Source organism: Nelusetta ayraudi, unplaced genomic scaffold, assembly GCF_046127955.1.
Source record: "Nelusetta ayraudi isolate G7.1 ecotype Tasmania unplaced genomic scaffold, CSIRO-AGI_Nayr_v1 ptg000059l, whole genome shotgun sequence".
Lineage (NCBI taxonomy): Eukaryota > Metazoa > Chordata > Actinopteri > Tetraodontiformes > Monacanthidae > Nelusetta > Nelusetta ayraudi.
Window position 1 is genome coordinate 3,010,585 of NW_027466109.1, and position 24,304 is coordinate 3,034,888.

The following is a 24,304-nucleotide window of genomic DNA, read 5'->3' on the forward strand; positions in this document are numbered from 1 at the left end:
GGATCCTCCCTGAGGTCCTGCTGAGCACACCTGCCCCTCTCCTCTCTCGCGCCCCTTGCAGAAGGTCCACGTCTACAAGAAGACCCTCCAGGCTCTCATATACCCCATCTCCTGCACCACGCCACACAACTTTGAGGTGTGGACCGCCACCACGCCCACCTACTGCTATGAGTGCGAGGGGCTGCTGTGGGGCATCGCTCGCCAGGGCATGCGCTGCACCGAGTGCGGTGTCAAGTGCCACGAGAAGTGCCAGGATCTCCTCAACGCCGACTGCCTGCAGAGTAAGCAGCGTTCTGTCTGCCGTTTGCCTTGATTCTTGAAAAAATTAGACATGTGGGCTTTAGAAATGATTCTTTTGCCTACACAGTTTATAAAATACCAAAGGACAGGGCTAAAGTCATTTGAAAGATCTACTGGTTTTCATTGAAATGTGTTGCTACAGTGAAAAAGTAAATCGACATTAGATTTCTTTTCTTTTTTTTTTTATCAAAGTAATGTTTTCAAAGGCATTCACTATGATTTGCTGGCCATTTATAGAACTATATGACCTTGGTTGCCTGCCCAGCACCGCACCATCTCTTAGGTCTCAGTGCCCATTTCCAACCAGTAGAAATGTATTCTCATAGCAGTTTCTTCTTACCGTGATACAAGTCGCCTTCAACAGATAACAGAGACCGCTCAGGCGCTGCTCACTGTGCTTCTTGTGCTCCGCCCCCAACCAGGAGCCGCTGAGAAGAGCTCCAAACACGGGGCGGAGGACCGGACCCAGAACATCATCATGGTTCTCAAGGACCGCATGAAGATCCGCGAGAGGAACAAACCCGAGATCTTCGAGCTCATCCAGGAGGTGTTTGCCGTGGTGAAGGCCACGCACGTCACCCACATGAAGCAGATCAAGCAGAGCGTGCTGGACGGCACCTCCAAGTGGTCGGCCAAGATCAGCATCACAGGTGAGAGGCGGTTCAAATACAGTTACGTGAATAAAAATAACCCTCCTCATCAGCGGAGGGCGAGTCAGGAGACGCGCACATGTTGTACACTGTTAGAGCAGCTGAGGGAAGCGAGCCCAGGTGGCGATTGTAGGCCAGTAGAGCAGAAGGACGTGCGGTTTTAGGGTCATCGCGCACACATGGTGGCTTATCCTTTTTTCTGTTTTTTTTTCTCCGCTCCCTTCCTCCCAGTGCTGTGCGCTCAGGGGCTTCAAGCCAAAGACAAAACCGGCTCCAGTGATCCCTACGTCACCGTCCAAGTGGGCAAAACCAAAAAGAGGACAAAGACCATCTACGGCAACCTCAACCCAGTCTGGGAGGAGACGTTTAACTTGTGAGTGAAAACCTTTTGGAGGTTACGGACGATTGATAAAAGATGTCCTTCAACTGCACGATCCTGTCAAATGTAAATGTGCTTCATATATTTCTAATTAAATGTTGCAGCGGTGTAAGTGTAAACATTCCTGCCCAGTTATCGTCGTTGTAAACTGTTGCCCGTTAAGTTGGAATCATTTTGTACCCAGACACAATCCTCCTCTACTTAAATGCATCAGTAAATGCTTTTGTGCGTAATGAGGACATCATGTTTCCCAATTACTGAGGTGAAATGAATGCATGGGTAGCTATTTATCGCAGCAAATGGGAGCTGAACAATAATTCATTCCAACTGTATGAGCGTCATTTTTATTGGTCCTCACTTTTGAAAATAAATGAGTCATCATAATAATTCTGAGCAGTGTGTTTCGCCGCTGTGGCTGACTTGTGTGGCTCCGCCCCTCCAGCGAATGCCACAACTCCTCGGACCGCATCAAGGTGCGAGTGTGGGACGAGGACGACGACATCAAGTCCCGCGTGAAGCAGAAGTTCAAGCGGGAGTCCGACGACTTCCTGGGCCAAACCATCATCGAGGTCCGCACGCTGAGCGGAGAGATGGACGTGTGGTACAATCTGGGTGAGTCCAGTGCCCGCGACGCTTTACTTTTATTCTTTCCGTCTACTCCCGTGTCTTGGCGCTGTGCCAGAACAATTTGACCGCGTGGCTCTTTGTCCCGTCGCTCTACGCAGACAAGCGCACGGACAAATCGGCCGTGTCTGGAGCCATCCGCATGCACATTAACGTGGAGATCAAAGGAGAGGAGACGGTCGCGCCGTATCACGTCCAGTACACCTGTTTGCATGAGGTAAGCTCAAAGCATAAGCCAAACAATTTACAAAAACACATGCATTTAAGAGCTGCATCACAATACTGCTTTTGTCCATGGGGCCCCTTTTATAAGACTTCATGCTGCCGTTTTGCAGCATCACTATCAGCACAATGTAATTTTACAAAGACATTATTATTATCATCGGTTCTGATCGGTAGGTCGAAGGCAAATGGATCCACTTTAGGGAGTTAAAAGTTCTTTTATATAATCTGGCGTCAGACCATCAAAAGCCTTGTGGGTAATTACTAACTTGTCGTTAGTTCTGCATCAATTTAACTATTTTCTTCACTCTGTGTAGGTCACATTAGAACAAATTATACTAATTATAAGATGTAACTTTCCGAACTCCTGACACATACATGTGCCTCAGGTTTTACTCAAAAGGCCAATTATTCAACCTATTAGCATCTAACAGACTCATACAGCTTGTTCACTGTATGAGAGTGATTTTTCTCTTTTTTTAACCAATGAGAGAAAAGGAGCAGCAGAACAGTATTTGACCATTGTGGTAATTCCTCTCCAGCCTCTGCGTCGCCTCATCGTCTCCATCTGCCATTCGCCGTCCCGCAAATGAGCTGTGCTGAAAGAAAAGGCTTGAATTAAAGGCACTCTGCCAAGGTTTTTTTCCCCGCTCTTCGATGCATCAGACACGCGGCAACCAGCGCTGCGGCCGTGTGCAGAAATCTCCACTGATTGATGGCGGGGCACTCGAGCCGCCTCGCAAACAGGCTCATTACTCGGCCCATTTCTCGACAGATCGCGTTAGCTGAACTTTAACAGACAAATGGCCCGCTGTTATTGCCGCTCATAAGTGGCCATAAACCAACGCGGCCGGCTCGGAGTGTTTCACAGCGGCTTTATGGTCGAGTTGTCGTGACAGCGGCACCTCACATTGTCCTTAAATGGAGTTTAATGGCTCCTGGGGAGACGTGGTGGAGCGTTTAAAGGTAATCGGCAAAGACGCTGTGAGACGCTCAGATTTTGTATTGTTTCATTTTGTTTTTTGTTCTTTTAATGCACGTTTAAGGGGTTCGGTAATAGACGAGGAGATGTGTCAATGCACTGTCACCACATGATGGAATTCATGAACATTTCTCCAGCCATGTTCCTCCAACTTTAAGCCGTTCTTACGGTATTTTTGCCTTCTCTTTTCCTTTCCTTCCACCTCCTTCCTCCCCTTAGAACCTCTTCCACTACGTCACTGATATCCAGAACAACGGTGTGGTGAAGATCCCTGACGCCAAAGGCGACGACGCCTGGAAGGTGTACTTTGAGGAGACCCCCCAGGAGATTGTGGACGAGTTCGCCATGCGTTACGGGGTGGAGTCCATCTACCAGGCCATGACGTACGGTCGGCCACTCACGTCTCTGCCTCCTTTGACCGTCGCTGTTGTGTTTCTCGTGTCCATCCAACTGTCCCTTCTCCTCTCTCTCTCTCTCTTTCTCTGTTGCAGTCACTTTGCCTGCCTGTCGTCTAAGTACATGTGCCCTGGTGTACCGGCCGTCATGAGCACCCTGCTGGCCAACATCAATGCCTACTACGCTCACACCACCCAGGCGACTAACAACGTCTCCGCCTCCGACCGCTTCGCTGCCTCCAATTTTGGGGTGAGTGAATCTGAGAGACTGTGAGCACCCAGAGGCTCTGATGACTGAAGGTTGCCAAGCAGGTGTCTAGCCAGATATTTCTTCCGGGTTCAGATAAACCTGAAGCCATATTTCATTTTTATTTTTATTTTTGACTGAATTGTCTGGGCCCTGCACCTCTTTAATATTTTTATTTGAGAGTGCCTGTTTTTTTTTTTTTTATCTGCGTTCAGCAAAACTTTCAGCCATCAAAAAAAGCAGTAAAAAAGTCCTGCTGTTTCAGCCTGTCTTCACTGGCACAGAGGACCTCTGATTGACCCCTTTTTTAAGTCATCCAGTCACCCTACGTGGTATGGTTTAGAAGTTCCGCTTGAGTTCTGCTGACTTTTGTTTTTTATTGCACGTTTCTTGCTGTTTGCACTTTTATCCTGTCAATTTTATCTCATGTATATGCACTTGGTTCAGCCCAGCTGTTTGTAAATGTGCTATATAAATAAAGGTGACTTGACTTGACTCGCGTCTTCTCGTCCCCCGGCAGAAAGAGCGGTTCGTCAAACTCCTGGACCAGCTTCACAACTCTCTGAGGATTGACCTGTCCATGTACAGAGTAAGAGTCCTCCTCCTACCTCTTTTCACCTTGTTGTTTGGACGATGAGTCCTTCGACAGCCCGTTGCAAGAAGCGCGCCCACGCAGTGACAAACTGTCAGAGTCGGCAGTGGGGAATGTGTTGCGGGGCCACATGGCGGATGTATAGGCTGACTATAGATTCATCTTGGTTTGCAGAACAACTTTCCAGCCAGCAGCCCTGAGAGGCTGCAGGACCTGAAATCCACAGTGGACCTCCTCACCAGTATCACCTTCTTCAGGATGAAGGTACCATCCCTGAACTTCACGTTCTTCTGGGTTTGTCTGTGTGTCAAAACTTTTACGCTAACAAGAGATCATCTGCTTGTGTGGCCAGGTCCAGGAGCTTCAGTCTCCACCCAGAGCCAGTCAGGTGGTGAAGGACTGCGTCAAAGCCTGCCTCAACTCCACCTACGAGTACATCTTCAATAACTGCCACGAGCTGTACAGTCGAGAGTACCAGACCGACCCGGTAAGAGGCAGTGAGTCACTGAATATCAGTTTAGAGGCGAGTTTGAATTGCCTGCGCTTGTCTCTGACTCTCAGCAGAGAAAAGCGTCGCCACAAGCCTTATGAGTGTTGCCGCTGCGGTACCGCAGTATCATATAACCTGCAGCTATTGATCCTGTACTATGACTTTATGTTTTGTGCCTGAAACCAAAGATTCCCTCTGAATTTATCAACTTAAATATCATCATCAGTGGTCCTGTGTTAGTTGTTAGGTTTTGTCAAAAGAACTGATTAATAGTCACTTTCTCTTTTTAAATCTTGGTCTTAAATGACAAAAATAAATAAATAAACAACGGCTGTGGTGTGGAAATTATCTAATGTTTCAGAATATTCCTTGTTAACGGCCAATGTGTTTCCTTCTGTCAGTCTGGAGCTGATTTGTTCCGCTGTCTCAGGGTGGAACAAGCCTTGTGAACCGCGGCCGAACTCACTGAACGGACTCGTTCTAACGATTCTGAAGTTTGCCGGCAGCTCGCCTCATAAATCACCATTATAAAGAGAGACGTCCTTGATTTATTCTCCACGCCGGTGCATAATTATGCGAGAAGGCTCGTAAGGCGGCCCGTCGGTTTCCCTTTTTCTGTGTCGCGTCCCGTTCTCTCGCCTCTGCAGGCGTCTCCTTCATCCTCCGAGACTCCAGCGGCTGGGCAGGCCCGCCGCTCCTCCATCCTCCCATCTATCACGCCGCCTCGGATCCTACGGGGAGCTTTAGAGGCTGCTTTGAATCCTCATTAGGGCACATTTAAGCTCCCCCGTGAATTTCAAAACAAGCGCGTCTCTCGCTCCGAATAAAGGCGGCTCATCCTTACGGGTGTTTCTACATTTTGTTGAATCTTTGCCAAATCATTTTTCACTCTTCAAAACCTGCTGTGCGAGGTTGTTTGGTTTTTTCTTTCTGTTCTATCTTCACATCAGAAGCTATTTCAAAGAGGCGGTCCACACAGTCGGCAGTTCCATCTGCTTTTGATGATTTTTAATGAGCAGATTTTTTATCAACAGCATAGAAACAATGTAAAATAAACCTCCATGATTAAAAAATATTTACATTATTAGCCAACAGTTAATCATTGCACACCCTATTTAAGGCTATGTGCAGTGCTAATAGTATTTAACGTCTACCTGAGTCTGAGTCTGCAGGTCACATCTGCAGTCAGAGGTGCCCATAATTATCTTCTCACTCTGCTCTGACTCTCGTTGTGCTCCTGCTTTTCCAGGCCAAACAGGGTGCCGTGCCTCCAGAGGAGCAGGGACCCAGCATCAAGAACCTGGATTTTTGGTCCAAGCTCATCACGCTTATCGTCTCCATTATCGAGGAGGATAAAAACTCCTACACTCCCTGCCTCAACCAGTACGTTCCTGCACTGCCACATGTTCCTTTTAATCTCCCTGCCTTTTTGGTGCCATTCCAGTTTTGCACCATTTCATCACTCGCCTTCTTTCCGCTCCCTGTCAGCGCCTCCAAAAATACGCTTCTCAAGGGCTCTTATCCTGTTTCTGCCTTTCACATACCCTCCCTGTTTGAGAGGTGCACTGTAATCGTCTCCTCTTCTCTCCCCAATCAAGATTTCCGCAGGAGCTCAACGTGGGTAAAATCAGCGCTGAGGTGATGTGGAACCTGTTTGCCCAGGATATGAAGTACGCTATGGAGGGTGAGTGAACATCCGTATTGCGCAGAGCCTCGTTGTGACATGGATTGAAAATCAGGCAAATGATGGTTTCAGCGCTTCATGAGTTCTAAAGAGACAAACAGCTGGTTTGCTTTATGAGCCACTTTGCATTTTAATTACATTTTAAGTCCCTGAATGTCTAAATTCACCCAAAAAATAATATTAAGCAGATCCAGACGGTTGCATTAAAATTTGATTAATTTGGGTTTGTTTTTGTTTTTTTTAATGTATGTGATTCTTTGGTGTTTGATTATATGGTGTTTTAAAATTCTGTGGGTAATTAATCATTGATTATGTTCAGGGAGTCTGTTCGTATTTGGCCTGAAGTCGATGTCTCTCTGTGGTCCACAAGACTAAACTGATTGCAGGAGACGTACCTTAGAAACCATGTTTTTCATGCCTGCATTTCTCCTCTCTGTTTTTGTTCAGAGCATGAAAAGAATCGGCTGTGCAAGAGCGCAGATTACATGAACCTGCACTTCAAGGTCAAGTGGCTGTACAACGAGTACTGCAAAGATCTGCCCTTCTTTAAGAGCAGAGTGCCAGAATATCCTGCGTGAGTAGCGTCTCACCAAGACAAAAAACAATGATAAAAAAAAAATATTGTGGCCTTTTTTTGTTACGTGTTTAATGTTGTTGTATATTTTATACCCTCCGTAGGTGGTTTGAGCCTTTTGTCATTCAGTGGCTGGATGAAAATGAGGAGGTGTCTCGAGATTTCCTGCACGGCGCTTTGGAGAGAGACAAAAAAGACGGGGTAAAGGCTCATGTCACTCCTTGAGAAGGACCTCTAGAAGCACTTGGGATGTAGTTCATCCATCTTGCCGGCCTCCGAGAAAAATCACATTCAGTCGGTCCAGCAATTTCATGCAGCTTCCTTGTGCTTGTGACAAAATATAAGAGCAAAAGCTGCCTGGAAAGAGGAAGACAACCAGAAAGTGACTGCAAGCTTAGCAGCTGCTAAAGCAGCTAGCATCATGGCTTCCCGCTGTAGCATCTTTTTTTTTACCGAAGCTCGGCAGCAATTTTTTACGAAACAGAAGCACTGCGGACGACATGCTTTGGCTTTACCCCCACCTCTTATTTGGGTGAAACACAGCTATGTGCAGTCACATGTGGCTAATTTCCCCTCTCATAGCTAATAGAAGGCTTTAAAGCGGTTGCTATGTGGCTAAACAGACCTTTTAAGTGATTGGGCGTTTATACTCCATAGTCCCTTCATCCAAACTAACTAGAAGGCTGAACGCCCTCCATCATGCTCCACCAGCCGATTCGGCAGCATCTCCACTACAGAAAGACTGAGGCTTGCGGCAAAAGTGTGTCGACTGCAGATCCTGAGCTGAGAGGATGTTCCCTTTTCCAAATCAACTCTTTAATGGTTCAAAGACACAAGGTTTGAGCTGCACGTGTTCTCCAGGAGGCTCTGTGGCAGCAGTACATGGGATTTTAATGGCTTTGTTCCGGACCTTTTGACTGTTGGGGAGCTGCCTTCCCCTCGTTAGCAGAGGTTCCCGGCAGAGCACCTTTACACTCACCTTTAGCCAATTAGGAGCCTGGTGGCGACCAGCAGCCAATTGCAGGTAGACAGGCAGCAGCTCCTGCGTCACTGGATGGCTGTCAGACGAACTGTGCGGCTCCACTCTTCCAGGAAAGATATTACAGCTGTAGTTTACTGAAACATCTGATGGTTCAAAGTGCTGAGACCCAACGTCCGGCCAGCTAGAAGTTTCTCACCTGCTACCCACAGAAAAAGAAAATCCATCAAACTATTTCCAGCCTGTAATCTTCCAACACATTTCCTCGCCCCCACAGTTCCAGGTGACCTCAGAGCATGCTCTGTTCTCCTGTTCCGTGGTGGACGTCTTCTCCCAGCTTAACCAGAGCTTCGAGATCATCAGAAAGTTAGAGTGTCCTGACCCGCAGATAGTGGGCCACTACATGAAAAGATTTGCAAAGGTAAGCATTTGAATCATGAGTTCCTGTTTGTTTGTTTTCAATCACGTTCAAACATCATGGAACTACTTTGGAATGCAAAAAGCTCATCCCTCACTTCCTGTAAACAGAGGGCTAACTAATTTAGAGGTATGATATGAGATGATTTATCTCTCTCTCTCTTCCTCAGACCATTAGCAACGTGCTGCTGTCCTATGCTGATATCATCTCCAAGCTGTTTGCCAACTACGTCAGCATGGAGAAAGTGGTGAGTGGAGCTAGACAGGAGTCCACTTCTTCGGTAGAAACAATTTCATTTTTAAGAAATAATTTTTGTTTCAATATTCCAAAATGAAAGCGTTTGTCACGGCCCGCTGTGTGCTGATAGAGAGTTCCTGTTCTGAACAGATGTTTTTTTTTCTCTCTGTGTGCAGCCCTGCATCCTGATCAACAACATCCAGCAGCTGAGAGTCCAACTGGAGAAGATGTTTGAAGCCATGGGTGGGAAAGATGTGCGTGGGTTTTGTTTTTTTACCCTTCTTTTCCCCTGCCGTCATGCGCTTCGAGTTTGTTCACTGTGTCATTTAGATTCTTCCAAGTCTATTATGAGTCAGAGTTGAGCCGTTCGGACGTGTTTTTCATGATTGGGCCGTCGTGTTTCTGTGCCCCTTCTTCAGCTGTGCGAGGAGGCCAGCGACATCCTGAAAGACCTGCAGGTTAAACTCAACAACGTCATGGACGATCTCAGCAGGATTTTCTCCGTCAGGTATAGAAAAACTAAAACAAAAAAAAAACTTACTCCTCGGCGTTGTGGCGTCCAGACTTCACTGTTTGCATCTCCTCCTGTTCCCGAAGCTTCCAGCCTCACATCGAGGAGAACGTGAAGCAGATGGGAGACATCCTGGCTCAGGTGAAAGGCACCGCCAACGTGGGGAACGCCAGCAGCGTCGCCCAGGACGCCGATAACGTCCTGCAGCCCATCATGGAGTTCCTGGACAGCAAGTGAGGCAGCGTTTGACGGTGTTGTCTGGAAGTTCAACAGCTAAATATTGTTACGGCTCTTGTTTGTTCGTCTAATTTGAATTGATGTGAAGCTTTGTTAAACTTCAGTCATAGCCGTGCACATCAGGATGCGGATGAGTTTGAGTTTAACGGAAAAAAGATGGAGGGCATCAGGAGCTTTTTTTTCGACTTTGCAAGGATTTGTTTGCACTGGTGCTTGAAACATGTATGAATGGTTAGTGAATGACATTTCAACTGTGATGCATTTTAAGAAGTGTGTGTGTGTGTGTGTGTGTGTGTGTGTGTGTGTGTGTGTGTGTGTGTGTGTGTGTGTGTGTGTGTGTACAAATATGTATGTGTGTGTGTGTGTATATATATATATATATATGTAATGTATATATATATATATATATATATATATATATATATATATATATATATATATATATATATATACATATATATATATATGTATTGTGTGTATATATATGTGAATATATGTACAGTATGTGTATAAGTGTGTATATATATAGATGTGTGTGTGTGTGTGTGTATATATATATATATATGTATGTGTATAGGCAACTCTCTCGGAAGGCGTTTGCTCTTCCTCCCGTTGTTAAGTACGACTCGGCTCCTCACTCGTCTCGAGGAAGTAGTGACACGACTCTGCTCAGCGCCGTTTGATGTCGGCTCTGTTTCTTTTTTTTCCCTGCTCACGCCAGACGGCAAGAAAACATAATGTGCCTTCTTCTGCCTGCTGCCTATTCTTCATCCCTCTGTCCCCCCCGCCCCCTCCCCCCACTTCCACCGACAGCCTGACTCTGTTTGCCAAGATCTGCGAGAAGACCGTGCTGAAGCGCGTGCTGAAGGAGCTGTGGAAGCTGGTGATGAACACCATGGAGAAGACCATCGTGCTGCCGCCGCTCACAGACCAAACGGTGAGAGCCAAAAAAAAAAAATATATATATATATATACAAAAGCAAAAAAAAAAAAAAGTACAATGGCGCGCAAAGCACACAGACGCACAGGCTGCCGCGCTCATCGGGGGGAGGGGTGGCAGTGGGGTAAGTTGAGTTGGTGCGAACGTTGCCATGGTGAGATTCAAGTGAGGTAGACAGCAGGACAAATATTTGCAAAAGATGCAAAGCCCGGCGAGATGCACGAGTCGGCGTAGGAGGAAGAGGAGGAAGAGGAGGAGGCAATGAGCAGGGGAGAGGGAACGCAGAGGCGGGCGTTTTCTTCTTCGAGTACAGCCTGATCAAAGTCGTCCTGCGTCTCATCCATGGCGCATCCTTCCACTTTGAAACCCCGCCGCTCCCCGCCCCCCCTTCCCTCCCCTCCTCCACACGCGCAAACATCAACTGTAACATTGCCCAAAGTGCCTTCATTCATCCAAGACAATAGAGAAAAGTGGGAAAGGCGACAGAGAAAGGAGGAGTGCACCATATCATTTCCAACACCAGCTCATGGTTGCTCTCCAGTGTGTCAGCCAGAAGATGACTTGGAGAGATTCCTGATTTATGAGTAACTCTCAACACTGTAGTAGTTTTTTTTCTTGGCCTTTTTTTTAAATATATAATTATGATGACCATTATGATTCTTCCTCTTCAGAATCTGGCCCCTATTCAAAAAGAATCACACATTTTGGAAAGCAGCCGCTTCTTTTCTTTTCGTTTGGGATATATGTGTTTTTTATATGTGTGTGGCTATCGATGAAAGAGCCTCATATCACTGCCCGGCTGAAGCTTTAACCTGCTGACTCTATCGCCCTTTGCAGAGGAAGGAGAATATGTAAGGTGTCACTGTCGAGGAGCCGTGAAACAATGATCTGTGGACTGGTTATTAACTTTTTCACTTGATGTCAGTTGGGTGTTGAAAGGTCCCAGATTACGATAAACTTCTCTCTGCAAAATGTTTGCTAACAATAACGTGTGTTTCTATCATGCCAGTGAAATGTCCACCATTGCCCTTTGTGATGTCACAAAGGGCAGATGTGCCCCGCTCAAGTCGGGGTGCCGAAGCCCACAGAGATGTTTACGTGTTTTGGCAGGAGGCTGTAAACACATGGCTAAGTCCATGGTTGGATTTCAGTTTAATGTTTGATCCAGAGACCTTTTTTTTAAAATTTAATCATGCAATTAAATTTATTTAATTCCACTAGAGCACAGGGTGAAAAATAAAGATAGAGATCAATAAAATAAAATTAAAAAATAGTGTCACATGGTTGTTTAAAAAAAAACAAAAAACAAAAAAAACATCCTGGAACTGGAGCAAATTTGTTGTATTTCAGAAAGTCTCCTGCAGTATATATCGGCCCCTCGATGGTCAGCAGCTTGCTGGCGCCCGGTCCAGGCCTCCTGCTTTTATCTCTGGGGACCCTCACCTGTTTTTACTTGACTGATATGGGGCTCTTTGCAAGCTTGACTGACACTTCTCTCTGGTTGTTGTCGTTGTTGTTGTTGTCGCTGTTGTTGTTGTTGTTGTTGTCGTCGTCGTGGTCGTCGTCGTGGTCGTTGTCGTGACTACTCTTACATCCCGCTCCCACCGCTCTCCCTCCACAGATGATTGTAAGTACAGCGCTCCTGCGTGTGTGTCTGTCTGTCCCCGTCCCACGCGGTGGTTGGTTCTCCGCTCTATGTGGCTGCGATCGTCCTCCCACCTCCTCCCCCTGCCCTCCCCCGCTCTTCTCTCTACCCCCTCAACTGTCCTCCTCCTCCTGACGCTGTCTCTCCTGGAGAAGACAGAGGCATGGTGCATTGCTGACTGGTTCCAGTAGGTTCCCCCCTTAACGGCCTCCACCAATCAGCGCCCCCCTCCCCTCCTTCCTACCTCTTACTTCACCACCCTCCTTTCTCCTCTGCTGTCTTTCCTCTCCTGTGAACACTCTCCTCAAACAGGAAGTGGAGCTCCTCTCCTCTCTTTTTGCGTCCGGTGTTGCACTGTTTCTTCTTCATGCATTGTGGGGTGACTCTGATTGATCTCTCGGTGGCTTGGTTTCTGCTACCCCCTCCACCCCCCCCAGCCCTACCCCCACCCACCCCCCCATCCCCCTCCCCATGTATGAACTGTGTCCTGCCCCTCCCTCGCACCACCCCACTGTGGGTTTCGTTGCTTGCATCCGACCTATTTGGACACTGCAGTCTTGGCCCAGTATAAACACTGTACTGTGCTGTAGTGTAGTGTCTGTCTGTGCAGACCTGTCATGTCGGTCTGTCGTGGTTTGATTCCATGTCCTGTTGTCACTGAGATGGACCTCTGTCACAGAGTCCGATTCCGATGTTGCCAGAAATGAAAAAAAAATGTTTTGTGATGTGTCTTGAAAATTGAGGTTTAGCTTTTTTTGCTGTAGGATGTTATGCTTATTTATTATTTAGCCTAGTCGACTTGACAGGAAGTGGTATTTTTCACCTTAAAGGGAGAAATGCAGACAGCACTAGCTACATATGTCCTGAAAAGATGCAGCTTTATAAGTCAAAAGACTCCAAATCAGTTACTTAAATTTGTTGTGTTCTCAGATTTAAGGTGCATCTTGAGGGCTCTCATTGAGTTTTTTACCCCATATTGTAGCAAATGATCGGATCGATGATGTCATCTGACGATGTAATGTGAAATGCATAGACACGCAGCCGAGCACTGCTGCTAGTGAGACATCACGTGGGGACGTTTATCAGTGTAAAACGCTACTAACTAATACTGAGTGGAAGTGAAGTCAGAAACTGCGGGGCTGCCGGCCGGCGCTCAAAGTATTAACCACATGCTCTCTTTCCAGGGGAGGCTGAAGAGTGCTTCTCACAGTGATGTAAGGATTAAACCCCTTAAGATCAATGTGTCCTGTCCCCCTCTTCCTCTGTGTCTTCTATCTCTCTGTGTGTCTTTGTCTCTCTCCCTCAGCCTGACAGTCACACAAAGCAGTGGAAAAAATATTGATTTTGTTTCGCTTTTTTTATTTTCTTACTTTTTTTTATTTTTGAATCTGTGTTCCTCTATGGAGCTTTGTATAGCTGCCGCCGCAGTAACCGCCTACGCTCCGGGCCTCGCCACGGGGTCATCTACTCCACCGCGGGTGTTTGCAGCTCTGACGCACCGCAAACGAGACGACAACAGAGTTCAGTCGGCATTTTACGCTCGAGTGGAGGCGCGGAGGAAAACAGTTTGCCGCTGTAATAGCCGACTTGCCTTCGAAATAACAAAGTATTGCGCTTTATTTTTTTTATTATTTTTTTTTGAAGACTGATTGACTGGTGCTGCGCTGATAAAGTGCACAACGCTGCCTGCGTATTTAACAACGTGCACAGACAATCACCGCTAGACTCGGACACAATTTAACCCAGCCAAAGTGACTCGGGTGGCAGTTTGTGATGCATTTGGGGACGCGACACTCGACACTCGGGCGGCTCTGACAGCGCTGCAGGGCAGCGGCCCTTTGCTGCTGCTGCCGCCGCCGCCGCCACCACCTCCAAATCTGGTCGACTCTCAAACACGGCGTCGACAAAAAGCGACAGGCAATATACACACCCGCTCTCCAAACGACCTCCAGCGAACGTGTGACTGTGTCTGTGTGCGTCCACGAGTGCACGACTTTGTCTCTCTCTCTCTCTTTCTTTACTTTCTTCCTCTCCTGCCCTTTGACTATGAGCTGAGCCATCCTCTCCCCAACCCCCTTCCTCCCGACTCCCCCCCCCCCTCTCTCTCTCTCACAAAAATGTTTCACTTTGTTTGTGCGTGTAATGTTTCGGAAGAATGAAATGATTGCAGATAAGTGCGATAGTGGCACTTTTGAAGGGAGAACAAAAGTGCAGTGACACCCGTAAAGCGGCTTAGAGTGAGTGTTTATGAATGGGAGTGTCAGAGACGTCGGCGTCCTCTGTGTGACACTAAGCCGTTTGCTGCTGCCCACTATCGCCTCCACGATAACGACGCCCTCTCCACCTCCTTCCGCCTCCCCTCCCTCCCTCTCTCCTTCTCCTCTTCCTCCTCTCTCTCTCTCCTCCAGGGCACTCAGCTCATCTTCAATGCTGCCAAGGAGCTGGGACAGCTGTCCAAACTCAAGGTGCAAAAATGTTTTCATATTTGTTACTTTCTTGTATGGTCATTTTGTTGTTGTTTGTCTTGTATTAGAATTAGTAGTAGTTGCAGTATTATTGCTTTTGCTTCTTCCTGGGTCGTCTTTGCTTCCTTCTCTGCCTTCGCACGACAAGTGTGTTTTCTGTGAAATAATGTTAGCACGACAGCTAACTAGCCAGCGCCGCATCGTCTCCTCATCTTCATGACTCTCTTGAATGTCAAGATCATTCTGTAGTTTGCTCTAGTCAAGGATGAAGTTTTGAACTTTAGTTTGATCACATCAGAACAAATTCAATGTAAACATTTAACATTAGGAATTCTACAGTTAACAAAAAGTAGCAAACACCATATTTGTTATTCAAGTACTATGTAACTTACCTAAATTATTTTTGGATGTGTTACATATGCGTCGTAGTAGTAGTAGTGGATATCTTCATCATCCCCACTTCTGGTGCTATAATTAAAACGTTTAAGTCCCAGTGATTGTCACAACCCAATGGGTCAAATTTCGCATTAAATTTGACCCATCATCCTGTCAATCTGACAGTCTTTGCTATGACACTCTACCACTAGACCACTGAGCTGTTCTGGTCTGGTGTAATTACCACTATTGTATTGCCATATATTACCAGCACTACCACGAGGTGCATCTTTGTGATCTATTATGCCACCTCATGTTCTTGTTCCTTTGTTTGTCGTTGCCCTCAGGAGCACATGGTCCGCGAGGAGGCCAAGGCGCTCACGCCGAAGCAGTGCGCCGTCATAGAGCTGGCGCTCGACACAATCAAGGTGCGCACGTCTCAGTGAACACGCGCGGAGTCGACCCGCGGCTGGAGTTGACCTCTCCCTCTTCTCACCGTCTCCTCAGCAATACTTCCACGCTGGCGGTGTGGGCCTGAAGAAGACCTTCCTGGAGAAGAGCCCTGACCTTCTGTCTCTGCACTACGCCCTCTCCCTGTACACGCAGGCCACCGACAAACTCATTAAGACCTTTGTTCAGTCACAGAACGCACAAGGTAACCGCTTTTCAGCCTCGACTCATCAGGCGCTCATCCCTTTTTTTTCTTGCGTCTTAGGAGGAATTTCTGATTCTCATTATTTTCCACTTAATATATATCGCTGCGTCTTTTCTCTGCTCCACGTCGTCCGATCCTCCGGTTAATGTCGGGGGTTTCCAAGACGCAGAGAGAGCTGAGCTCTCTATTCTTCAACCCAGGTCCTACAGATCTGCGAGGGCGTCAAGTCGAGGCTGCAGCTGCACTCTATATCCCACTGTGCTCTGAAAATGCAGAGCGCGCTCTCAGCCGCCACCCCCGCCCCTACCACCGCCACCACCACCACCACCAGAAAAGCGCAGGGGCTGCGCCTCGCATGATCTGACAGCTATTTGAAAAGAAAAGGGGAAAAAAAGAAATAAATATCCACCCCCTCTTTTCTTGCGCTCCTTTGATTCTGCTGCTCGGCTTCCGTCCTGCCATCACATGGCTGCTTAACAACCATCATTATCTGTGGGAGCGCTGATGCTGACACATTGTCCCTGGGCGCCACAGAAATGCCACATGAGTGGATTGTAATTTTAAAAATGTAATTAGCGAAAACACGAACGGGGGGGCGCACATGCACATTTTTCAGAAGTAAAAGTGCGATTAAAGAGAAGCTAAACAGATATTAACTCTGTCGGAATGCTCTCACTCTGCAGGGACAAGAGTTCTTCACGTCGGTCTGTGTCTCTGCTGTCTACGATATATTTTTTTTCAATAATTAACCCCCTGGAAACTTCATCTCTCCACATGTTTCTCCTCTCTCCGTCCGCTCCCTCCTCCTTGCCCCCGTCTGTGGGCCAGTGTTCGGCGGGAAGGGAGTGAGGTTCACCACTAGTGAGGATGTTTACCCAGACAAGGGTATGTGGCACTGCGGCTCAGGACCTGGGTCACCACCCCAGGACCGCTGCAAAGCCTCCAGAGCAAGAAGCCCCGACTCCCTCCACCTCCCACCCACCCCCTCTCTCTCATGTGCATCTCGAAAACCCGCCCCCTCCCCTCCCTTTACTCCCCGCCTGTTCAGATTCATCCCAACAGAGCGAAGCAACTGCAACGGACAAAACATAACACCCCCCCACCCCCCTTTTACTCTGCTACTCTCCCCCCACTTGCATTTCTGCACACATACTGTATCCTCTGTACGCCCACCGCCGGAGTGGAGGCATAGACTTTATGCATCCATGCATGTAATGTCGCACACTGATGTCTGCGTGTGCTGAGCTGCACTCAATACATACACAGGCGGGCTGTATGTATGGGCAGACGCCAAAGCATGATGTGCTGACATCAGACATAAAGGAAGAAATGCACAGGAATCCCGGGTTCCAGCATGATGTCACCCAAGAGAGGCCTGAGGGGACAAGTGTGTGTGTGTGTGTGTGTGTGTGTGTGTGTGTGTGTGTGTGTGTGTGTGTGTGTGTGTGTGTGTGTGTGTGTGTGTGTGTGTGTGTGTGTGTGTGTGTGTGTGTGCGCTGGAAATACAGACATTATTTTGAGTTCATCTCATCTAAATCAAAGAATATTTTGGTTTGTTGTATGTTATGTGCAGTTAACAGGACGTTCTCAACTGTCACTTTATCTTTTTGAACTAAAGTCATTAATAATTAGTAATTGATTACTAAAGAAAGTAGTTAAAGAAGAAATTAGATTACTTTTTAGACAAGTAATCAGTAGTTGGATTACTTTCATGGAGTAATCCCAACAACACTGGTTGTGGCTGCAGAGTCCTGCAGTGGAGATTGCTGGGGGAAAAAATGCGTTGGTGTGTGTGTGTGTGTGTGTGTGTGTCCGTCTTTGGCCTGGAAAACAGGAAGACGATCCGCTCGCCACCTCCCGCGCTGCGCAAAATAGAAACAGGCTGATGGAGACGACATGGATTTTTTTTTTCTTAGGATGACCAGGGCCCGTTGGCTGTGGTTTGTCTGGGAGGGCTCCCTGTCCTTGCCTGCTCCATCACGACACGCCAACTCAGAGGAAGCGCCACACGCACTTGCACACACACGCACACACACACAAACACACACTGATGGTTGGCTTCCACGTGCAGTGCCGCCCCCCTGCAGCAGTGATGAGACAGGCCGCTCAGCTCATCACCCACTCCCCCCCCCCCCTTTTTGCCTCCCCACACTGCTAAGCCAATCAGAAACTGCTCTTCCGGTCAGCTGACGCGATTGCCGTCGGTTGGAATAAATGTCAAAGGGTTTGACACTCGCTCAACAAAGCAGTGACGCGGGTTCCTGCTCAGCTCCAGCGCCTCGGCGCTCCGTGAACTCCGACTGACGACTCACCGGCGTGAGCAATAAGCGCAGTCGGAGGGTTGCAGTGAGGAAGTGCAGTGAGCGGCATCATCAGAGACACTAGAGATTATGATGTGCAGACATGTGAAAAGTCTTGCATTGACCTTTTTGAGGTCTGTATTGCCAACAGGTTATTGAATTTTAATTTATTGGAATTTTTGTTGTATTTACAGACGGTGAGACGGTTCCCAGACACATTTTTTGCTTCTGGTGTAATTAAAACAGGATTCCTTTTGCTGCACAAGCAAAAGCTGCCTTGTTTTCAGCTTGGCTGCCAGCTGCAGGACGTCCTCGACTGTGACCAGCAGGCGGTTAAGCAGATTTCAGCGCATAGTTTCTCCCTAATCAGGTGATTAGAGCAGGACGAACTGGGCAAACTTTTCGTCGTTCATTTGTACACTTGGGAGCCGTTTTTCGCAACTGTATGTCGCCGGAACGGTCACATCTTAGTAGGGTGAACGCTGAGGTCTTGCGGTGAAGGTTCTGCAATATGGTCCCGCCATGATTTGAGAAAGAAAAGCCTGCTTCCCCTGGCACGTCCTTCAGCCTCCCCGCCAGCAAAGTTTTTCTCTCTCATTCTTTGCGTCGCTTCCGTCTCCTCCGAGCAGGCGCGGCCAGATGGACGGCTGCTGCTCTCTTTGCTCCTGCTGGCAGCGCCGCCGTCAGACTCGTGGCGCTCCCTGGAGAGACGCCCAGAGCCGCCTGCCAGGAACACTCTGCTGTCGAACTCCCACAGACACCTTGTTTAGTGGGTGGCTGCTTACAAAAAACAAGAAAGAAAAAATACCGCGCACGTACACACCGCAGGAAGATACTGTTGACAGACTGGAGACACTAATTAAAACACTGAAAATGAATGTCCATCTGTCACCGTGTCCTGGAAATGCACGGGGATGTCGGACGATTTTTCAAAGACAGACACGGTGCAGAGATGTGGCCCACTGTCTGCAAGAATTCCTTCACTGTTTTGTCAGAAATAGTTAACTGGGACTGAGTCATGAGTCAGCCTGTTGTGATGTCACAAAGGGGTGTGTCAAGCTCTTGCAGATTAGTGACAACACCACCAGACAGGTGTTTATTTTCACTCCCTTAGACCACTTTGCAGCCACCTTCAGCACTTCTGGCCCCCTTCTAAAAATGCGGAATTTATCAGGAAGCACTTTTTTTCTGCAGCAGACTAAACAAAGGGCTGTGTCTGTTTTTTTTTGTGTGTTTTTTACCACACAAGGCTTTTCGACTGGCTGTTGAAAAATGAAAAGATGTGAGCATTTGTACAACACGGAACCTTTCTTGAAGAAGACACACAGTAGGAAGACCAGCAGTTGGCTGTACGTCCTGAAATATAGATGAACGAGCTAAATAAAATACTAGATAAGATACAAACATACATATATGCATCTCAGCCTTCAGCGCTTCAACCCTCCTACTGGCCCAGAGCGGCCAGAAACGAGCGCTCCCTCCGTCTCTCCCTCTTCGTCCTTCCTCCGGCCGTGCCCGTGGGTGGAAGTGTTGACGGAGGCGTGGGCGTGTCCACCCGTCCATCAGAAACCATCAGAGCATGACCCGGCCTGAACCCGGTCCCGGGGAAGGTGGCGGGAACACTTCTCCAACCTCTCTCTCTTTGCCTCGCACTAACCATCCTGCATCCTAAGAGACATCTTGCATCTATGCGTGGGCTCATTTTTAAAAAAAAAAAAAAAGAAAGAAAAGAAAAGAAAAGAAAAGACAAGTCACTGCTGCAGCCAAATTGTTACCTGTCTTGTTGGCTTTCAGTCAATCTAGCTGCGTTTCCATTACAGTTTTTCTCAAAATAAAAGCAATGTTTCTAAAATTTCGAGAAAGTACAATTGTGATTGGCAGGTGTTTCCATTGAAAGGCGTAAGGCGTGTAAGCCGTAATTCTCGTAAAAAAAAAAAAAAAAAAAAAAAAAAAAAAACTTGTCTCGCGGAACGTAATTCTCGTACAATCTCGTTCCGGGAGATTTACGAGAATTACGTTCGCTTTTGTTTGTTTACGTTTGTTTCCTGTCAAGAATGGTTATTATATTTTTCTCTTTGATTACTTGTTAAAAAAAAAAAAAAAAAAAAAAAAAAAATCCGTCTCCGCCTCCGTCAAAACGGAACGCGCCATTTTCGCTTCAAGTGAACTGGTCAGGTGACGCGTAAACGCGGAAATAAGTGTTTCCATTACACTTTTGCGATATACCTCTATTGACACGTCTGAAAAACCATCGCGTGAGAGCGTAAAAAAACCTTTTAGCCATATTTGAGAGTTTTTTTTTCGAAATGTAGGTGTTTCCATTTTTTATTGCAATATTTAGGTTTTGCGCAATTGTAGGTGTAATAGAAACGCAGCTACTGTCACACTGATAGTCGCTTTTCATTCAGACCCCAGTGCGTAGTCACCTCTCACTACTTGAAGAGGCTTCTTTGTTTTCCTCCCTAAGTGTATTGCAGGTGCACTGCACTGCAGTGAATGGCAAGCATTACCGATACGAACAAGCAGAGCCCACTCATAGCAGCTTTGACTGGTTGTCCCGATCACAGAATACACACACGCAGGTCACTCGGCTCATTTCTAGTCCTCCTGTAACACGTAATTAACTGAAAACAAGCGAGTTTTGTTCACTCAGTGTTGCTATCTGCCGGTCTGTTTATACACCGGACTGGATTTGGTCTGTGAGTAGCATCGTGTTTGGGCAGGAGGAGGAGAATGTAGCACCGGTGGTTTGCGTGCGTCTGTTTGCTCTGTGAGAGGAAGCTCACGTTTCCCCAAGTTAAAAGACACCCAAGGAGTCTCGTGCTGTCTCTCCACTCTGTCAGGCTCCGGGGTGGATGACGCTGTGGGCGAGGTGTCCATTCACGTGGAGATCTTCACTCACCCCAACACTGGAGAGCACAAGGTCACCGTCAAAGGTAAAGAAACTTACTGGGTTTTAACGGGGTTTTTTTTTCCCACACAGACGACGAGCAGGAAATTCCTCCTCCTTTTCTTTTCTTTTTTTCTTTTACATCATTTGCTCTCTTAATTTCCACTGACGTTTTGTCCCACTTCCCTCCTGCATCAGTGGTGGCAGCCAATGACCTGAGGTGGCAGACGCAGGGAATCTTCCGGCCGTTCGTGGAGGTGTACATCATCGGCCCTCACCTCAGCGACAAGAAGAGGAAGTATGCCACCAAGTCCAAGAACAACAGCTGGGCCCCCAAGTACAATGAAACCTTCACGTTGTGAGTAAACCGATGCCTGGGTCGTTCTTCAGTGTGTGTGTGGAAAACCGTGGTGCGGAGGACGTAGGCAAGGAGAGGTCTTTATATTGTTCAGTCATTAACTCTGTGGTTGTTTTCCTCGGTCCATCTTACAAAAACCTTTGCTATTTGCTATTTGCAAACGTTTTCAGTCTGTCTTGAAATTTGGTTGAATTCCACAACCTTCACACAGCTGCTCTTAAACACCACAGGCAGTAAACAATGGCTGGTGCTAATGAGATTAGCGCAAATGCTGTAGTGTTTCCACTATGACATCAAAAAAACAAAACAATATATATCACTAGGGTAGTTCGCTCAAAAAGTAAAAAAAATTAAAAGAAAGAAAATTACCCATTTATTTTGTTCCATTTATCATGAACTTCATTTATGATGTACTTCTAAAGAGTCAAGAAGAGGTAAGAACTCCACCCAGTGTCAATATAATGGAATACAACTACTCAAATAATATATAGAACTTATATATTGCTGCTTTTCTCACAATTGTGCTTTCTGGCTTCCGTTGTACCGGTGCTGAAAGGAGTTTGAGATTTAATGCATGGGATTTAGTAATCTCTGCAAATTGGCCGTGTTTCCCAACAGCACTGTGTCACAACGTGAGCGTGGAGACAGCACCCAAATGCAGACCACTCTGGTTTTTGCAAACAAAAAAAAGATTTATTTTAAACTATAAACAGAAAACAAACTAAGGGTGTCCATAAAGGTCAAAAATTAACCAAACCAAATCAAGAGACTTAAACTGAAAAAAAGGACAAGGCAGGTACAAAAGAAAGTCAAACAACGAGGAACTAAGAGAACACATGAACAACAGACCTGAAAGCAACTGAACACTGTGGCAAGAACAGGAACCGCATGACACATGAAGCCACAAAGTCAAAGGGAGACAAGTGCTGTGTCTCAATTCAGGGTCTGCACCCTTCAAACCGAGTGTCCTCCGTCTGAAGGAAGCGTTCTTCGAGGACCCAGCCTAGAAGGACGGACCAAACCCCGCCTCCCCGTAACCACACGGGACAGTTTAGCCTTCGGCATATTTCCTCGTTGCGTCACCGCCGTTCCCTCCTGCTGGCCAACCCCGGAAGTGGCGTTTTTATAGCATCAAGCTAACCATTGGTTCGCCATCTAACAATGTCGTTATATATTCAAATAAAAACCCAATGTTAAAATTGCATATTTTATGTGAAATTTCAATACTTAAATTTATATGAAGTGTCTTTACCAGTACATGCTGCTAATTTCAGCTGACTTCCCAAGATCTCACGATACTTTGCAGCAGTACGCAAAGCATCATGGGATACATAAGTACGCGAAGGATAGTAGCGGTGCATCCTCGGAATCGGCTAAAACGAGGGCGCATTCCGAGTACGCATTTTGAGCGTCCTAAGGACCCTTGGGAATTGGGACAAGCCTTCACGCAGTGCTATGACGCAACTTCCTTTCAAAATGCGAACTTCAAGGATGCAGACCCTGAATTGAGACACAGCGAAGGACTATTTATACAGTAAGGCAGCAATCAAGGGCAGGGATGACAACGAGACACAGGTGGAAGACATCAAGAAATAAACACAGGAGGTAAAACTAAGGACACTGACAACAGAATTACCAGATTTCAAAATAAAACAGGAAATACACAGGACATGAGACACTGGAGCAAATGAGTATTAGGTGGACTTCAACTGACCATCTGCATCATCAGCATCCTCATCATTAGCATCCAAGATACAGCAGGCCGAGTCTGAACACCATCTATCAGCGAAGGTTGAGGTCGACGTGTTGATCTGAAACAAGAAGATATGCGAGCACACGAGAAGTCAGCGCCTTCTCTTCCCTCCAACTGCAGCACCCTGAGCAGCGAGGTGGGGCCCGAGTGCTACGAGCTGCAGGTGTGCGTCAAGGACTACTGCTTTGCGCGCGAGGACCGCACGGTGGGCATGGCTGTGCTGCAGCTGAAGGACGTGGCCTCCAAGGGCAGCGTGGCCTGCTGGCTGCCGCTGGGCAAGCGCATCCACATGGACGAGACCGGCCTGACGGTGCTGCGCATCCTCTCGCAGCGCAACAACGACGACGTGGCCAAGGAGTTCGTCAAGCTCAAGTCCGACCAGCGCTCGGCCGAGGAGGGCCGCGGCTAAGGGATGGCGCCGCCGCCACCCGCTACCCGCTACTACCAGTGCGAACCGCAGCTCCTCCTGAGCCACTGCTAGCCACTGCCTTGTTGATCCGGTGTTGTGTGAGCGACAGTCAGCACACACCACACAGCGCTGTAAATACATTCATTCCAAGTGTGAAAGGGCACAGACACCTGCAGACACTCTGTCAGCCATCGTTTTGATACACATTGCATAGAGTTTAAATCAGACAGCATTATGTCAGCTCTCCTCTGTCTGTACGAAGAGCTCAGCCATGCCATACTTTGCCATTCTCTCTCTCTCTCTCTCCCTCCCTCTCTCCCTCTCCCTCTCTGTCCATACACTCACACACTCGACAGGTCACGGTGAGAAACTTTGGAACTTTTGGCTCACTGCCTTTTACCGCCTCGTCTCCTCGAGTTCCCGGTTTGTCTCGTCCCTTCCCTGATCTGAATGCACTCAGAGAAAGGGCCGCAAGTGCCAACACAATGTCGAAATATGCCAAGATCAGCCCCCAAGCACAACCCAACCAACGACCCCACCGCCCCCCAAAAAACAGCTGACCGCAAACAAATACGGCCGCCAGGTGTTGAAACATTCCAAATATCAGGTGGGAATCACAGAATGGGGACGAAGCAGGACTTAGTTATTTTTTGTCAGATTTATTTTTTATCTTGTTTAAATGATTTGAAGATGGAAAGTATATATAGATATCTATATCACAGTCTATTTAATAGTATATGAAAGACATAGCATAGGTTTATACACAGGATGATATCAGTGGAACGCTCGTCCGTCTCTTCCCTGTAACAGAGCACACTGCCCGACCGACACCTCCAATGCCTTTTGTCTCGTCGACCCTCGTACGCTTTTTTTGTGCGCGTCTTTTTTAAAATGAGCAGCTGTTGCAAAGGGAGTTGTGAGGGAGGCGCTTGCGTTTTTTCCCGCACAGCGTACCGGACCGTGCGCGAGAGCGGCGTGCCTGTGTTTCCTGTG

General features: G+C 47.3%; 1 protein-coding gene across 7 annotated transcripts in view; it reads left to right on the forward strand.

Moving 5' to 3' along the window:
- The window catches only part of unc13a (unc-13 homolog A (C. elegans)), a 40,359-nt gene extending 16,885 nt beyond the window's left edge, over positions 1–23,474 (forward strand). For 2 of the 7 annotated variants that reach the window (XM_076039474.1, XM_076039478.1), the window contains 27 exons: positions 62–281; positions 723–950; positions 1,182–1,323; positions 1,772–1,941; positions 2,055–2,170; positions 3,377–3,540; positions 3,649–3,802; positions 4,320–4,388; positions 4,566–4,655; positions 4,744–4,878; positions 6,131–6,264; positions 6,480–6,565; positions 7,013–7,139; positions 7,244–7,340; positions 8,396–8,539; positions 8,706–8,783; positions 8,950–9,027; positions 9,193–9,281; positions 9,371–9,517; positions 10,335–10,458; positions 14,515–14,571; positions 15,294–15,374; positions 15,454–15,601; positions 16,430–16,486; positions 20,745–20,837; positions 20,990–21,149; positions 23,023–23,474. In XM_076039474.1, the coding sequence (XP_075895589.1) occupies positions 62–281; positions 723–950; positions 1,182–1,323; positions 1,772–1,941; positions 2,055–2,170; positions 3,377–3,540; positions 3,649–3,802; positions 4,320–4,388; positions 4,566–4,655; positions 4,744–4,878; positions 6,131–6,264; positions 6,480–6,565; positions 7,013–7,139; positions 7,244–7,340; positions 8,396–8,539; positions 8,706–8,783; positions 8,950–9,027; positions 9,193–9,281; positions 9,371–9,517; positions 10,335–10,458; positions 14,515–14,571; positions 15,294–15,374; positions 15,454–15,601; positions 16,430–16,486; positions 20,745–20,837; positions 20,990–21,149; positions 23,023–23,311 (3,477 nt within the window). In that variant the 3' untranslated portion in view covers positions 23,312–23,474. Of the gene's footprint in view, positions 1–61; positions 282–722; positions 951–1,181; positions 1,324–1,771; positions 1,942–2,054; positions 2,171–3,376; positions 3,541–3,648; positions 3,803–4,319; positions 4,389–4,565; positions 4,656–4,743; positions 4,879–6,130; positions 6,265–6,479; positions 6,566–7,012; positions 7,140–7,243; positions 7,341–8,395; positions 8,540–8,705; positions 8,784–8,949; positions 9,028–9,192; positions 9,282–9,370; positions 9,518–10,334; positions 10,459–13,290; positions 13,321–14,514; positions 14,572–15,293; positions 15,375–15,453; positions 15,602–16,429; positions 16,487–20,744; positions 20,838–20,989; positions 21,150–23,022 lie in introns of all 7 variants that reach the window. The other 5 variants (XM_076039475.1, XM_076039477.1, XM_076039476.1 and 2 more) reach the window with 3 other exon arrangements.
- Positions 23,475–24,304: the final 830 nt, after the last annotated feature.